General features: G+C 46.9%; 1 protein-coding gene across 2 annotated transcripts in view; it reads left to right on the top strand.

Moving 5' to 3' along the window:
* Positions 1 to 17,717, top strand: part of CSMD2 (CUB and Sushi multiple domains 2) — a 683,354-nt gene that overhangs the window by 450,741 nt on the left and 214,896 nt on the right. For both annotated transcript variants that reach the window (XM_027967572.3, XM_060416549.1), the window contains exons 16-19: positions 5,535 to 5,673; positions 6,582 to 6,769; positions 7,663 to 7,851; positions 8,047 to 8,163. In XM_027967572.3, the coding sequence (XP_027823373.2) occupies positions 5,535 to 5,673; positions 6,582 to 6,769; positions 7,663 to 7,851; positions 8,047 to 8,163 (633 nt within the window). The remainder of the gene's footprint in view (positions 1 to 5,534; positions 5,674 to 6,581; positions 6,770 to 7,662; positions 7,852 to 8,046; positions 8,164 to 17,717) is intronic.

Below are 17,717 nucleotides of genomic sequence, written 5' to 3'. Positions count from 1 at the left end.
AATCAAGTTTCCTTGATTCTCTATCTAAACTTTCTTTCACAGCATTTTAAGTCAGAACCCTGGTGAGGTTTATGCGTTACCATTGGCTGATGCGCCTCGAGTCCTCTGTAGGGGGCAGCCCCACTCCCTTGTGGTATTTTTGTTGAGGAAGGCAGGTTGTTTACCCTGAGGAGTCTCCTGCAGTCTGAATTCTGGTGATTATGTCCCTAGGAGACTGTTTAACATGATCCTCTCTCTCTCTCTTACATTTCCTTTAGTTGGCAGTAAGATCTAGAAGCCTAATCAGATTCAGGTTCTGGTTTTTGGCCAAAATGTTTTATAAGCAGAGCTCTGCGCCTCCATCAGAGGCATGTAATGTCTAGTTGTTACTCTTTGGGTGATATTATTATTAATAGGAGACATCAACGATCATAGCCTAGAGATTACAAAATAGTAGCATTTTATCTCTTCTGTTATATGCAGAAACACTTACAGAAAACTTGCCCCCAACAACTATTTGGTTACCCTGAGGTATAGTTGATAAAGGAAAGACAGGAGAAATACTTAATTATTTTCCTTTATTTACCACTTTTCATCTTAATGGGTTGATTCTAGCATCTTCCTAAGTTGAAAAAAATTTAATATCATTGCAATCCAAAGGATTTAAACGTACTGTGTGCATTTAAATCCACTCTGCTCAACACTCAAATCGTCCCGTTGGCCAGAGGGAGCGTTTTGAAATTGGCCCAAACTCATCTTGTACATTTTCTGTCCCTGACCTACAATCAGCTATTTCTCCAAGGAGTCCTGGTTCCTTTTAGTGAGAAATGATATTTAGAATCTGGGCACTGGCAGTGCTTATTACCATTGAGTAGGTCCTTGTTTCTAAGCCTTTTCAACAAACAGAGCTAAGAAATATTTTTTAGACGCTAAAATGCATCATGGGTTCATTTCATTTCAAATGTAAGTGCATTTTTCTTTTTCATTGAACTTCCTTGATATCATAGCTGTGTCTCCGTTCATTCTTGCTGGTAATCCAAGTTCCCAACACCAATATAGCTTCCCATCCCCTGATATACACCCGAGTCTCAGAATTGTAATACCAATGCCGCAGACAGCTGTATGATTATTGAAAATTGTTTTCGTGCTTTTCCTTCCAATTCTTCTTGTCTCTACATCCTACTAGGGATAGACTATCAAATTACTGTGTTTTAAAAATCTCTTTAGTTTCTTTATGTATAATTATGCTACCAACTGATACAGTATTCTGTTCATTCACTGTACACTGCTGTTAAGTTTTGAGAAACTGCTTATCAAACTTAAATCTTTTTATTGTGGTATAGTTGCTTTCCAATGTTGTGTTAGTTCCTGCTGTACAAAGAAGTGAATCAGTTGTATGTATACATATCTATATCCCCTCCTTCTTGAGTCCTCCTCCTACCAACCCCCATCCCACCCACCTAGGTCACCACAGAGCCCCAAGCTGAGCTCTCTGCGCTATACTGCCGGTTCCCACTATTTTATACCTGATAGTGCTTATATGTCAGTTTCTATCTCACGAATCATCCCCTCCCCTTCCTACCCCCCATCCACAATCTGTTCTCTACATCTGCATCTTTATTCTATCTGTCCTGCAAACAGGTTCATCGGTACCATTTGTCCAGATTCCACATATGTCGTCTTTTACTTATGTAAAATATTGACATAGTTCCAAAGTGAAACCTCTAAAAGGAGGCATATTCTAAGAAAGTCCAGCTTCAATCCCTTTCCTTTCTACCCCAACCCCCTCCCTCCATCCATAGGTCATCTTTTGTCTTTGGGTTTTGCACTTTCATTGACCATTAATGTGAGTAAATGCGTGTGTGTCTCCTACCCTTGTCTTAGGCCAATGGAATCATACTGTACCCTTGCTTTTACCACTGTATCTTGCTTTTATTCACTTAATAAAATATCCTGGGGACTACTCCATGATGTTACATATAATATTCCTCATTCTTGTCTCATAACTGCATAAATAGTCCATTTTTGTTGATTACTCCAGTTCATTCAGTCAGCTCCCTATCACTGAACATTTGGGCTTGTTTCCATCCTTTGGCTGTTATAAATAGTGCTGCCTTACATAGCCTGGTGCATATATATGTCCTTTCATATTTTTGCCAGTGTATCTTTAGGATGGTTGGCTCAGACAGTAAAGAGTCTGCCTGTAATGTAGGAGACCCAGGTTTGATCCCTGAGTTGAGAAGATCCCCTAGAGAAGGCAATGGCAATCCACTCCAGTATTCTTGCCTGGAAAATCCCATAGATGGAGGAGCCTGGCAGGCTACAGTCTGTGGAGTTGCAAAGATCCAGACTTGACTGAGAAACTAACACACACACACACATCTCTGAGATAGAGTTCTAGAAGTCGAGTTGCTAGGTGAGAGAATAAATGACTGAATTTTGCTAGATGCTACCAAATTTCCCTGCCTAGGGATTGTGCTCTTTTGCGTGTCTAGCTGCAGAGTACTAGAATTCCTGCTTTCCCTCAACTTCATGTGTTGTCAGACCTTGCCTTTTCCCTACTTGAGGGATGAGAAATAATTTCTCAGTGTAGTTTTGATTTGTATTTTCTTGGTAAGAGCGAGGTTTAAATCTTCTGAAATGTTAAAGAGACACTGTACTTAGGAATCCTCCCCTCCCTCTCCCTGCCTAGCAACTGCCACCTTGGGATATGAAGATGAACTAGAGAGAATGAAAGACTGAATGAATGGAGAGATTGTTTGCCAAGCACCTAAAGCAGAGAAGAGAGGTCTTAGCCAAAGTCATAAAACAGTATAGCAGAGAAAGAGAACAAAATAGTGACCATCAAAGAAAAGGCTTGAGCTTCCCTCTCTGGCGAGTGGAGGTTGGGCTCTGTTGATGTGTACCACTGAATCAAGAGTGGCCCTGGCAGGCAATAGTGGCTCTGTGATCTCTGGCTTCCCGCAAAGCAAGTGAGGACGTCACAGTCCAGCCACCAAAGAGGCTGGGCCTGTGATGAATGTAAGCCAAGAGGGAGTCCCCGCTCTCTCCTGAGACTCATTACCTGCCTGGGGACCCAGGCATATAGCAGGAGGCAGGCCCCTCCCCTCCTCCAAGGGGTCTCACAAGTCCATTGGGAAAGCAGAGGACAACACAGTCATTTCAGCGACATGAATGGATGGGTTTTGAAAACGGGTTACCCAGGAAATAATAATACCTATGGGCAATTTGTTCTTTCAGCGTTTGATAGAGGTGCTGTGTAATTTCTTGTTTTCTCCAAGCCTCAACTGCCTGGTAATGGGATAATAATCCCTGCCTATAAAATCAGGATAATAATGGTTTTATCTACCTTTTAGTGTTGCAGTTGTCAGGAGGATAATCCACATTAAACCCAACACACAGTAAACTCAATTCCAGGGAGCTCATACCAGTTGGCTGCGGCTGTCGTGCTGTTGTGCGCTGCAGGGGAATTTGGAGACAGAAAATTTGAAGTTAACTGGTGGCTCAGTTGGTAAAGAATCTGCCTGCCATGTGGGAGACCTGGGTTCGATTCCTGGGTTGGGAAGATCCCCTGGAGAAGGAAACAGCTACCCACTTCAGTATTTCGGCCTGGAGAATTCCATGGACAAAGGAGCCTGGCAGGCTACAGTCTATGAGGTTGCAAAGAGTCGGACATAACTGCTGAGCGACTTTCACTTTCCTGCTCTAACTCTATTAGCTCTTGACCTACTCTCTTAGCCTCAGATTTTCCCTCTGTAAAATGGGGGTGGTTTCATGAATGGTGTGCACATTTAAATAAGATAATACATGTAAAAGCAGTTAGTATCCTAAATCAGCAGTATGAGTTGTCTACTATTAACCTCATAATTCTTCTTCTTCTTTATCTTCTTTGTTAAGTGAACTTTCTAATGTAATTTACTATGAAGAATGCCTGATGGTTATTTTAAATTTCTCCGAAGGGTTCTAGAACTGAGAGAGGAAAGCTGTGGTACATTTGGCTATTATTTTATGAGTCTTGACTACTTGGGGAAATCTGCAAAAACTTGCAAAGATAGGAGTGTTGTGTAGCTCTTTATCCCCTTTCCTTTCCAGTCTTGTTCAGCACATTTTGGCAGCTGGTAGCACCATGGTAAGGGGAGCCTAAGGAAGCAGAGTTTCTTTTAAAACGAGGAGGTGGTTTAGGGTAAAGTCTCTGGATTTATGCTGTCTTCCTAGGTCTAAATCCAAGCTCTACCACTTGCTAATCCTAGTTAGTTAGCAAAGCCTAGTTACTCAATCTCCTTAAGGCTCCGCTTTCTTAGCTGTAAGATAGAGAGAAGTGTTTGTGTTTGTGAAGAGTGGACATAGCCTGAAGCTCAGCGTGTAACGCTCAGTCCGTGGCCGCGATGGGGGCAGTGGGAGCGGCTTTGGGGCTGGTCGTGACCAACACCCTCATCATCGGTCCCAGGGAGGGAGGTGTCTTATCAGGGTGGTTGATGTTAGACTGTGCTACCAGATAAACCCAGAATCTCAGTGGCTTAAAGACAGGCTACGCAGGCTACATGTGTAATGGGGTCATGGGACTCTACTCTTCAAGGTCACTTCCGTCTAGACCCTCACTTTCACAGGCACAGCTGCACATCCCACGCTGGCTCTTCATGTTCCCACATGGACATGACACACATCATTTCTGCCCTCGATTGATTGGTCAAGGCGGTCACGTGACCTTGCCTAACCCAAAGGGTGGACCATGAAGTCCAACCATGTGGCCTGAAGGTGGAGCTCTGGACTAGCTCTAATCACCATCTCAGGGCCAAGGGTCTGATGGCGGGAAAAGGCAGGAGTGATGGGAAAGGTGGGAGAGAGTGGGAAGACGGATGGAGAGAGACTGGGGGCTGAGATGACAGGTTTGCAAGCTCAGAGCCAGCTGTGACGTGTGCCTGGACCCTGTGCGCCTGTGGTTTACCTGCATGGTTTACATGCTCCTGGATGGAGTATGCTTCCATCCACTCATTTATTCATTCAAGCAGCGGTCACTCAGTGTGACACCCATCTTCCAAGCACGAGGCTAGGGGCTGGGGACTCCGAGTTGTTCAAGACAAATAACACGGCCCCCGCCCTTGGAGAACTCACGGTGGAGTGGACTGTGCGAGGCTCTGAGCTGAGCTTGGGGCTCCGACCGCGGTCCAGGGCCAGCGCTGTGTGTGCAGGGTGGGAGCCAGGCTCAGGCCTCTGTCAGAGGCCTGATAATTGAGTGAAGAACAAAAAAAGAACCAGTATGACCCAATATTAGCTGTACTTCAACCCTTCTAGAATGGCAGAGGACTTTGTTTAAAGGATTCTTTTCATTCCTCCCCTCCAGCCCTTCATAAAATTACAAGTGATGTAACTGGACATTTCCATAAAAGTCCCAAAAGACAGAACTCACAGTTTAGATGGTTTATGTAATTCTCCATTAGTAAAAAAAAAAAAAAAAAAAAAAAAAGAAAATACTTACTGGCTGACACATTTTATAGAGAGACTTTTCTTTATTCACTGTTCCCCCAAGAAAACTGCCTGTCTCCCTTCTTCCCCAGCTCCCTGCGGCGGTCATCTGACTTCACCCAGTGGCACCATCCTGTCTCCTGGCTGGCCTGGCTTCTACAAGGATGCCCTGAGCTGTGCCTGGGTGATCGAAGCCCAGCCAGGCTACCCCATCAAAATCACCTTCGACAGGTGCCTGTAACCACAGCCTGGGCGGTGGGGGTGAGGGGTGATAGCTCTGCTGTGGGGTGGCCGGGAAGCTGGGATGGGTGGGGGAGCAGCACCGATGCTGCAAGGTCAACAAGGTCAGAGGGCACTGGAGCAGATGCTCTGGGCAGGGACAGGCTGCACTGGCTTTGCTCTTGGCCTTGATTCAGAAGTGGGGTTTGTGCTGTGTAGGGGACTGTTAGCATCTGAGGACCATTACCCTGACATTTTCGGTGTGGGAAGGTGATCTTCCTCACCTCAGACCCAAATCCTGCTCATGTGGCCCACTTCTACTCCCAGCCTGGTTGTGTCCCTCTGGTGGGGAAAGCAGCCACCCAAGTATGAATGTAAACTTCTTCTAGACAAAGCTTCCATGGCCCAGAAGAGCAGTTGCAAACTTTACTGTGAAGGGCCACACAGGAAATATTTTAGATTTTATGGGACACTTTACAGATATCTGTTGCATAGTCTTTGCTTTAAAAAAAAAAAAAAGTCTTTATAAATGCAAAAGCCATTCTTGGCCCTTAGGCCATACAAAAACAGACTCTAGACCAGATTTGGCTCTGGGGCTGTAGCTGGCTGACCCCTGGCCTGGAACATTCTGACTCCCTTGAGCCAAGGCACTGTGCCTCTAGCTCTGAAGATGGGTCACTGCCCAGGCCGCAGAGAAGATTGGGAGAGCTGCGTCCAACCACAGGAGAAGAAGGAGGAAGGTTCAACACAGTAGGGAGGGTTCTCCCGCATCTCCAGTGAAAGTGTTCAGATTATATTAAGATACCCCAACCTGCCAAAACCCAGTTGTTCTGATGCCCTGGGTCAAGCAGGGCCTCTTGTCATTTGCAAATTAATGAGCCTTGGGTTTCTGAAGAAGTCTTCGTCTCCATCTTCGGCAGATTTAAAACCGAGGTCAACTACGACACCCTGGAAGTGCGAGATGGAAGGACATACTCGGCGCCCTTGATTGGGGTTTACCACGGCACCCAGGTCCCCCAGTTCCTCATCAGCACCAGCAACCACCTCTACCTCCTATTCTCCACCGACAAGAGCCACTCGGACATCGGCTTCCAGCTCCGCTATGAGAGTGAGTCTCAGGGCGGCAGTGATGGGGCCAGCTGGGTGCCGGGGAGGACTCAGGGCTGAGCTCCAGCAGGAGGACCCGCTCTGCCATGTCCCCAGGGCAGTTCTCAGTTAGGCTGCACTCCTCAGGAGGTCCTCCTTGCTCTCAGCATCTCTCAGAGCTCAATGTCAGAAAGAATGAAAGGTCCCCTTCTGTGTGCAGATGACTGGGCGCCAGCCTGCTGGGCACCCTGGGAACAGAGTGCTTGACGGATGGTGATGCAGAAGTGAGATGTCATCTCACTCTCCGTCACCCTCTCCCATCGCCTGCGTTCATCACTGGTGCCTCAATTGAAAGAGATTTTTTTTTTTTTTTTGGTCAAGATAAAGCTGATATATCCGCATTAATATCAGACAAAGTCAATTTTATTTTATTTTTTTAAACTTTTTTCTTCTGCATGGGGATGTAGCCGATTAACAATGTTGCGATAGTCTCAGATGAACAGCAAAGGGACTCAGCCATACATATACACATATCCATTCTGAAAGAGACTGTTGATTGAGTTCTTTGCAGACCACTGCAGAAAGTTATGGCCGAGCGCACCAGGAGGAGGGTTGCTTTCTTACCCGTGATCCTATCTGTAACCCTTAGCATGGTGTCCAAGCCATGTGTGTCTCTCCGCTGATGTTTACTGAATGGATGATGAGCAAACGAATCATTGCAGCCAACTGGTTGTCCCTGACAGATGGGTCTTCAGATACCCTCACCCAGTACCGACAGCCACATTTGCGGAGGGGGCGGATGACAGCTCCAGCCTTCTCTCAGCTAGGACTCTCTCTCCCTCCCTTTGTGAGTCACTGGGGTCCCCCTGTGGTTGCAGGGAACTGTCTGTTCCAGCCGTGGGCTCTCTTTTCCAGCTATCACACTGCAGTCAGACCACTGTCTGGACCCAGGGATCCCCGTCAACGGGCAACGTCATGGGAACGACTTCTACGTGGGTGCCCTGGTGACCTTCAGCTGCGACTCGGGCTACACCCTGAGCGACGGCGAGCCCCTGGAGTGTGAGCCCAACTTCCAGTGGAGCCGGGCCCTGCCCAGCTGTGAAGGTGAGCCTCACCAGGAGGGGGTGCTAAAGTAGAGGCGCCTTTTCTGCCCTGAAAACCCAGGCACGGACTCCAAGACCCTCTGTCAGTGAGGAGTGGGAGGTTCGAACAAGAGGGGGGCTAGGATCCTAGGGGGATTCTGGGGGAAGCTCCCGGGGCCACCTCAGTCTTTCAGGGTCCTCTCTCCCTCCTCTCCAGCTCTCTGTGGTGGCTTCATTCAAGGCTCCAGTGGGACCATCTTGTCACCAGGGTTCCCGGACTTCTACCCCAACAACTTGAACTGCACCTGGATTATTGAAACATCACATGGCAAGGGTGAGTGTTTAGGCCCATGGCAGGCACTGGGATGCGACGCGGCCAGGGCCCTACGGTCCCCACATCCGACGGCCTCCACGAGGCTCCCCCTCTGCAGTGACCTCTGAGCTTAGTCTGGATTTTTCTCACCAACCAGAAAACTCTCAGAACATTCCTGTCTCTTCGAATCACAGAACTCATCCTCTAGCAAATATTTTTCAAACCTAAAAATCTCCATTCTGCAAGAGATCTTAGAGAATACCAGCTCTCAAAACCTACTTAATGAGCGAATCTTCTCTATATTACAAGATGGCAGCACACCTTCTGGGTAAACACCCCCGGTGGTAGAGAGGTGGCCAGCCCACTCAGCAGAGGGCTACCTGTTCTCGTTTTCTGATCGGCCTGACCCCTCCTGATAACCTGAGACTGAGCTCTTTATACTGAGTGCTGACAGAACGTAGGCTGCTTCTGCTCCCTGCCCCTTACACCCAATCTTCAGATACTGTCTGGAGCCATCTTCCTCTCACAGAACTCACAGTGTTCCTCAGATGAGTGTCTTTATGTATGTTTTTCACCAGTCAGGCCTCTTGCTCCACTTCCCTGACATAAATGACCCTTGGGAGCCCAAGTTCAAAGTAAGATGCTGGCTATAAATAAACATCAATTAATATACTCTTTTATTCAGCGAATATTTTTTGTTTTGGTTTTGCTGGGGGGAGGCAGGCTTAAAACAACAGAAATTTATTCTTTGCCCAGTTCAGAAGTCTAGAAATCCAGAATCAAGGAGCTGGTTCCTCCTGGAGCCTCTAAGTGAGAAACTGTCCCCTGCTTCTCTTCTAGTATCTGGTGACTGCCAGCAGTCCATAGTGTTCCTTGGCTGGGAGACACATTATGCCAGTCTCTATTCAGCAAATATTGATTGAATGCCCCCTGTGTGGTAGATGCTGGGGCTGGGAATATACACTAATCAGGCAGATATGACTGCTACCCTCAGAAGCTTCCTCTGAAGTTCATGAGCCAAGGTTCTCTGCAGTTTGGCAACTACTCCAATGTTAGACCCTACCCTGGAGGTTTAGATTTTCTACTTTGGAGGTGGAAACCAGGCAGGACACTTCACTGCTGTGATACGTGCCCTTAAATAAGAACCTCTGATCTAGAAGAATTAAATGTAGAAAAGTCAAGAAAAAACTTAAAAGGAAGAGTAACTGTTCCAGATATTAAAATGTTATTATGGGCTCAAATACTTTTAATGATGCAGTATAAATATAGGAATGGACACACAAATCAGTGGGGGAGAATAAAGATCCAGAAATAGATTCCCCTGTGTTTGTGCATGTGTGTGTGAGAGAGCAAGTGTGTGCGTGTGTGAATGTGTGTGTGTGAGAGAGAGACAGTTTTTAGTGTATGATTAATGTGTCATTTCCAATCCATTAAAGAGAGGATGGATTTTTTAATAAATGGTTTTGAAACCGTGGGCTTAACCATTTGGAAACAAGAAAAAACCAAATCATACTTCACACATTTAACCACAAATTCTAGTAATAGAAGGGTATGAAAGTCTAACCTCAGTTGGGACGTACTTGAAGAACAGCAGCAAAAGTAGACTCCCTAAAGGCATGGACTGTTATGTTTGATTAAATAACACTTTAAATGGATTTAGGGTTTTTTAAAAAAAAAGCTAAGTGTATAAATATTTAAAATATTCATATAAAATATTTAAATAGTTAATGAACAAAAATATTTGTAATCTATGTAATCATCTAAGGACCACTGCTGCTGCTGCTGCTGCTAAGTCGCTTCAGTCGTGTCCGACTCTGTGCGACCCCATAGACAGCAGCCCACAGGCTCCCCTGTCCCTGGGATTCTCCAGGCAAGAACACTGGAGTGGGTTGCCATTTCCTTCTCCAATGCGTGAGAATGAAAAGTGAAAGTGAAGTCGCTCAGTCGTGTCCGACTCTTAGCGATCCCATGGACTGCAGCCTACCAGGCTCCTCCGTCCATGGGATTTTCCAGGCAAGAGTACTGGCGTGGGGTGCCATTGCCTTCTCTGCTAGACTGATATAAAAAGAGCTCTTAAAATTTTTAAGAAAAAAATACACCTGATCTACAGGTCTGGGTTGTTGTTGTTGTTCAGTTGCTCAGTCGTGTCCAACTCTTCATGACGCCATGGACTGCAGCATGCCAGGCTTCCCTGTCCTTCACCATCTCCCAGAGTTTACTCAAGCTCATGTCCATTGAGTTGGTGATGCCATCCAACCATCTCATCCTCTGTCATCCCTTTCTCCTCCTGCCCTCAATCTTTCCCAGCATCAGAGTCTTTTCAAATGAGTCAGCTCTTCGCATCAGGTGGCCAAAGTATTAGAGCTTCAGCTTAAGCATCAGTCCTTCCAATGAATATTCAGGGTTGATTTCCTTTAGGATTGATTGGTTTCATCTCTGCTGTTCAAGGGACTCTCAAGAGTCTTCTCCAACACCGCAGCTCAAAAGATCAATTCTTTGGCTCTCAGCCTTCTTTATGGCCCAACTCTCACTTCCAGACATGACTACTGGAAAAACCATAAGTTTAACTATATGGACCTTTGTTGGCAAAGTGACGTCTCTGCTTTTTAATATGCTGTCCAGGTTTGTCATAGCCTTTCTTCCAAGGAGCACGCGTCTTGTAATTTCATGGCTGCAGTCACCATACACAGCAATTTTGGAGCCCAAGAAAATAAAGTCTGTCACTGTTTCCATTGTTTCCTCATCTATTTGCCATGAAGTGATGGGACTGGATGCCTTCATTTTTGGAACGTTGAGTTTTAAGCCAGCTTTTTCACTCTCCTCTTTCACCTTCATCAAGAGGCTCTTTAGTCCCTCTTTGCTTTCTGCCATAAGGGTAGTGTCATCTGCCTATCTGAGGTTATTGATATAGCAAAGCTATCAACTAGCACTTCATAACAGAAGAAATACAAATGAAAAGACCTCAACCCCACTAACAATTTTAAAAGTGCATCTTCACCCAGTAACAAAATGCCATGTCTCTTTTCAAGTCAGCAGAGAATATCATAACAGTGTGAGGACCATGTGGAGACAGGCATGCTATTCTTTGATGCCGATGTTGTGTGAAACTATTCAGACTTCCCAGAGGATGATTAAGCAGTGAATCAAAAGCCTTAAGAATGTATGTGCTCTGGACCCAGCAGTTCTACTTCTTGGAATTTATCATCTCAAGAAAATAAATAAACTTTATATCAAGATTTAGCTACAAAGATATCCCTGCTGCTGCTGCTGCTAAGTCGCTGCAGTTGTGTCTGACTCTGTGCGACCCCATAGACGGCAGCCCACCAGGCTCCCGCGTCCCTGGGATTCTCCAGGCAAGAACACTGTAGTGGGTTGCCATTTCCTTCTTCAATGCATGAAAGTGAGAAGTGAAAGTGAAGTCGCTCAGTCCTGTCAGACTCTTCGTGACCCTATGGACCACAGCCTACCAGGCTCCTCCATCCATGGGATTTTCCAGGCAAGAGGACTGGAGTGGGTTGCCATTGCCTTCTCCAAGATATCCCCTAAAATACTTTATTCATTTAAAAAAAAAAGAAAAAGAAAAACTAGTAACTACTCAGATGTTCATCAGTAAGGACACATTAAGTCAGTGTATGGTATAGCCAAATAATGAAAACTTACCATGCAGCTAAAGGAATGGTGTGAAAGAATATTTTAAAATTTTTACAAGTAGCTGTAATACATTATTGACTAAATAAAGAAGTTTGCCAAAATAATATATTTAGTTTTAAAAAATTACCAAGGATATGTACCGAGAAAAAATAGCCTGAAAAGCTATACCCCCAAAGGTTAATACTAGTTGACTCTTATTTTCATCTTTTGACCTTTTACTAATTTTGAACAATAAATATATATCCCATGTAAACTATACTATCGGTATTTAAAAAGAAAATTTTCTAAAAATAGTCACTAAGTATAAAAATGGTCCACATTTTTAAAAAAAAATCTTAAATAAAAGGGGAGGACTTCCTAGGTGGTCTAATGGTTAAGATTTTGCCTTCCAATGCAGGGAGCATGAGTTCAATCCCTGGTAAGGAAGCTAAGATTCCACATGCCTGGTGGCCGAAAAGACCAAAGCATAGAACAGAAGCAACATTGTAGCAAATTAAGTGAATGTTAGAAAAATGGTCCAGGTCAAAAAGAAAAATCTTTAAAAGAAAAGTCACATATAATCCCACCGGATCTATTTAACCACTTTGCTGCCTTACCTCAGTTGGTAAAGAATCCACCTGCAATGCAGGAGATCCCACTTTGATTCCTGGGTCGGGAAGATCCCCCTGGAGAAGGGAAAGGCTGCCCACTCCAGTATCCTGGCCTGGAAAATTCCATGGACTGTATAGTGCTTGGGGTCGCAGAGAATCTGACATGACTGAGCAACTTTCACTTTGCTGATAGTAAAGTCTGCCTGCAGTGTGGGAGACTTGGGTTCAATCCCTGGGTCAGGAAGATTCCCTAGAGAAGAAAATGGCAAACCACTCCAGTATTCTTGCCTAGAAAATCCCATGGATGGACGAGCCTAGCAGGCTACAGTCCATGGGGTCGCAAACAGTCAGACACAACTGAGCAACTTCATTTTTCAGTAGGCCTAATGTAGCCAGGATTAAGATGGCCTGGGGCTTCTTGGCCAAGACAGGACCCCCCAGCAGTCAGGGCGAGATGGGGCTGGCCCCTTCTCTCCAGGGTGTTGTTCCCAAGGAGAAGAGGGATGGCGGAGGCAGTGTCCTTGTTCATCCTGCAGAGCTGTCTCCACCACGCCTGGGTCAGGGTTGACCACTGTCAGAGCCAGAAGCTACTCTGGGGCATCAAGAGAGAGAGAATGGCAGTCCCCCCGTGATCCCTAGAGGAGCGACCCCCTGTAGTCCTGATTCTCTCTGCGTCTGATGTCTCTAGTTATAGGGGTATATGTTCCTCTCCGCCTTTCTTTTTTGTAACAATTATTTTTCTTGGAATATGATTGCTTTACACTGTGTGTTAGTTTCTGCTATACAGTGACGTGAATCAATTCTATGTGCACATACATTCCTCCCTCTTAGATCTCCCTGGCACTCCCCGACCCACCCCTCTAGGCCATCACAGAGCGCTGAGCTGAGCCCCCTGCGCTGTGCAGCGGCTTCCCACTAGCTCTCTGCTTTGCACGCGGTTGTGTATATGTGTGGATCCTAAGCTCCCAGTCCGTCCCACCCTCCCCGTCCCTCTCTGTGGCCGCACGCCCATTCTCTACGTCTGCGTCTCTAGTTCTGCCCTGGAAATAGGCCCATCAGTACCGTTCTTCTAGATACCACACATATGCATTAATTCACAATAATTGTTTTTCTTTTTCTGACTTACTTCACTCTGTGTGACAGACTCTAGGTCCATCCGTGCCTCTGTGTGTGTTTTTGCTTAGAAGTCAACACAGTTCAACAAATTTTTAACAAGTGCGCTCACTGTGGGTCCTAGACAGACACAGTGGAGCAAGCCCTGTGGCATTGCCTGCCTTGTGGTTTAGAGGCAGAGATCCAGCCTGAGAGACCTCTCAATAGATGGTGCCCAAAGCTGGCACAGAGCAGGCAGAGGTAGGAAAGCGTCGGAGGCTCGCCCAGGGGTTAGGCAGGAGTCCTGGAGTGGAGACTTAGGCCTGTCTCCAAGGGTGAACAGGAATTAGCTGGGATCATCAGGAGGTCGCTAGCATATAACCAGGTCACTTCTTCCTTAGAACCATGGAAAGCATCACCAAGGCCTTAGCATTGAGCCCCAAATGGTGAAATAGCTAGTGTGCCCCTTATGGCCCTGGTTGTACCTTTCTCAGCCTCCTTGTGAGCCCTCTAAAGAGTTAAGATCTAGCTACATGGAACTTCCTTCAGTACCTAGGCTTTCATTGCCCTCTAGAGCAGGGGTCCCCAAGCTCCAGGATCTAATGCCTGATGCTCTGAGGTGAAGCTGATAAAATAATAATAGAAGTAAAATGTACAATAAATGTAATGCACTGGAAACAGCCTCAAACTATCCCTACACTGGTCTGTGGGAAAATTGTCTACCACAAAACCAGTTCCTGGTGCCGAAAGGGTTGCGGGACGCCATTCTAGAGCTTTGCACAATGGGGCACTTTTCTTCTGTAACACTGCTTCTCCCCGCACCATCTCCAGCATTCCCCTCGTACGGCCAGCTCCTTCATCCTTCGCAGGAGCCTTCCAGACCCCCTGCCCTCAGCCCTGGGTCTGAGGGGGTGCTCCCTCCCACGGGCCACCACGTGATCCTTCCCTTTCCAACGTCAGTCTTCACTCCGCCTGTACGGAACTCGCATCTCCATCATCATCTCCCGGACTGACTCAGCTCTTCCAAAGACATGTCTGCCTTGTTTTCCCCACTGCTGGCTTGATGCTGGCACAGAAGAAACTCAAGAAATAGCTCTATGAATCGAAGTAAACTGAACTCAGACCCTTCCCAGAGGGCAGGCACCCCTCAGGCTCTGCTTGTAACAGTATCTTCAGTTAACAGAACTGTGAGGCTGCTGACACTTGATTGCTCCCCACCAGTAAAAGTGCAACTGGGGAACTCAAAACTCTATGAAAGTCAGGATTGTTCAACTTGCCACATGCCCAGCCCAAGGGAAGAGCCAGTTCAGGAGTCCAGATAACATGTCCTCGCTAAGACCCCGGGACTGACAGCTTTAAGCCCACGAGACTATCAGGAAGTCAGATGAATTGAGCACAGAGGATGCCTCCTGTGTGCTGGGCACTGTGCTGCGGGCTTTGCATGTGCTGCCCCAAGGCTCCTCTCTCCAGGGACTGAATGTCACCTAAAGGTACTGAGCGACTGAACTGAACTGCAGGTACAGAGCGATGTTAGCCCAGACCCTTCTTTTTTCAAATCTTCATTGTTGTTCAGTCACTAAACCATGTCTGGCTCTTCATGACTTCTTGGACTACAGCACACCAGGCTTCCCTGTCCTTCACCATCTCCCAGAGTTGCTCAAGCCCATGTCCATTGAGTCAGTGATGCCATCCAACCATCTCATCCTCTGTCGCCCCTTCTCCTCATGCCCTCAATCTTTCCCAGCAACAGGGTCTTTTCCAGTGAGTCGGCTGTTTGCATCAGGTGGCCAAGGTATTGGAGCTTCAGCTTCAGCATCAGTCCTTCCAATGAATATTCAGGGTTGATTTGCTTTAGCATCAACTGATTTGATGTCCTTGCTCTCCAAGGGACTCTCTCAAGAGTCTTCTCCAGCACCACAGTTTGAAAGCATCAATTCTTTGGTATTCAGCCTTCTTTATGGTCCAACTCTCACATCTATACATGATTAGTGGAAAAACCATAGCTTTGTCTGCACCCTTTGTTGGCAAAGTGATGTCTCTGCTTTTTTATTATTATTGATAAATTAATTAGGATGACAAATCTTATAAATGAGGTCTAAAAGTGAAGTCGCTCAGTCGTGTCCTACTCTTTGCGACCCCATGGACTGTAGCCTACCAGGCTTCTCTGTCCATGGGATTCTCCGAGCAAGAATACTGGAGTGGGTTGCCATTTCCTTCTCCAAAGGAAAAGTACAGAATATACTAAAAAGTACTGAGACTTCCTGTGTATGTATATATACACATATCTTCAAATTGGAAAATTATAATTATCTCACACTTTCAAATTAGACTGCTTTTTAAAACATCAGACTACATTAATCGGCACATATTTTTGCAGCCCAGACCTTTCCACCGGTAGATGAGCTTTGGGTCTGGGGCCGCCTTCCTCCAGACCCGCTCCTCTCCCAGCACCCTACTCTCTCGGCTCCAGTGAGAGATTCACACGATTCTGCACGCTTCACTCCAGTGGAGTCCTCGTTTCACTCTGCATCTGTCACACCAAATCTGGAGTCAGACTCCAACACTGCCTCTCTATTTCTGTGACAATGTCTTCATTTTCACACAATGGCCGAAGGAGCCCCGAGCGGTCAACACAGCTGGGAAAGCCAGAGGTTTCATCTCCTCTGTTTACTCATCCTTAGGATGCCTGCCAAGCGTTTCCTCCTTTGAGGGTGTTGTATTTGCACGCTCGAAAAACAGAAAGCACAGTGCTTAATTCAGCTCTGTTTCCGCCTGTTACTGTGTCTGACCCGGCCTCCACGCAGCCCTCTGTTCCAGCAAGCCTCTTGCCAAGCTCTGCAGAAGGAAAATGGTCTTCTCGTATGCACATGTGTTTACGTGTCAGGAGTATGGGATTCCTGCAGGCACACGTGCCTGTGGGACTCCACGCGTGCTTACACCCCTCATGTCACAGATTGTGACTGCTGTGACACCTTCCCAACCCCGGGGGCACAGTCACCCGCTCTCCCTCTGTGCCCCCTGCTCTGGATCTCACTACTGGTGTGTCTGTCTCCTCCACCAGGCTAGGAGATCTTTCTCAGTACCTAGCACAGATCTGGCACTTAGCAGGCACTCGAGATCTCTCTCTTTCTTTAAGATTGATCTATTTATTGGTCGTAATGGGTCTTTGTTGCCTCATGCAGACTTTCTCTAGTTGTGGCAAGCGGGGGCTACTCTTCGTTACAGTCTGTGGACTTCTCATTGCCGCGGCTTCTCTTGCTCTGGAGCCCGGCTCTAGGTGAGCACACTTCAGTAGTTGTAGGATGTGGGCTCAGTAGTTGCAGCTCTCGGGCTCTGGAGCATTGGTTCAGTAGTTGCGGCACACGCGCTCAGGTGCTGTGCGGCATGTGGGATCTTCCTGGACTAGGAATCAGATTATCCTCCCTTGCCTTACAAGGCAGATTCTTGACCCCTGGACCACCAGGGAAGCCCAGGCTCTATTTCTCTGAGTAAATAGATACATGGATGCGTGTCAGCTGCCTGAGCACAGGACACTTACAAACTGCTTCCGCCACCTCTGCGGGGTTCTGTTCTCCCAACCCCCGCCCGTAGAAGCCCAAGTCCTCTGCATCGCCAGTTTCTATCAACAGAGAGGCAAAGTAGTGAAAACAGCTAAAATGCTTTAGCATGAAGACCTTGCATCTAACCACCGTTTATCCTGAACACATCAGTGATTATCTAGAGAAGTAGTCCTCACACTTGTATGTACCTCCACATCTCTTGGAGGATCTTGTTAGCATGCGAGTGCTGATTCAGGACGTCTGAGGTGGAGGCCGAGATTCTGCGTTCCCGACAAGCTCCCAGGCGATGCCCAGGCTGCCGAGGTCCATGGACTTTGAACAGCACGTGGGCGCAGCATTCCTTGCCTCCCCGTGTTCCTGCCCTGGCACATCCATGGGGTGTATTCCCGTAGGCACACTCACTCGTGGGCGGACATGCATTGTACATCTGTCCACCCAAACTCAGCTGCCGTCTGGACAAATTGAAGCGTTGCTCTAGGTGCTAAGACCTTGCTGCTCTATTACCTTGCTCACCTCCTGGCCCCTCCCACCACCTGCCCTGCCACCCACCCACCTTCGAATCTCTTTTCATCGCAGGAGAAGCTGCATCCTGGGGTGGTTTATTGCACAGCCTCTGCCACCAGATTGCCTCAGTTCAGAACCCAGCTTTCGCACTTACAGGTTGGGTGACCTTGGACAAATG

Source organism: Ovis aries, chromosome 1 (assembly GCF_016772045.2).
Source record: "Ovis aries strain OAR_USU_Benz2616 breed Rambouillet chromosome 1, ARS-UI_Ramb_v3.0, whole genome shotgun sequence".
NCBI lineage: Eukaryota > Metazoa > Chordata > Mammalia > Artiodactyla > Bovidae > Ovis > Ovis aries.
The sequence above is the reverse complement of the archived record's forward strand: the minus strand, read 5'-3'. Positions and strand labels throughout refer to the sequence as shown.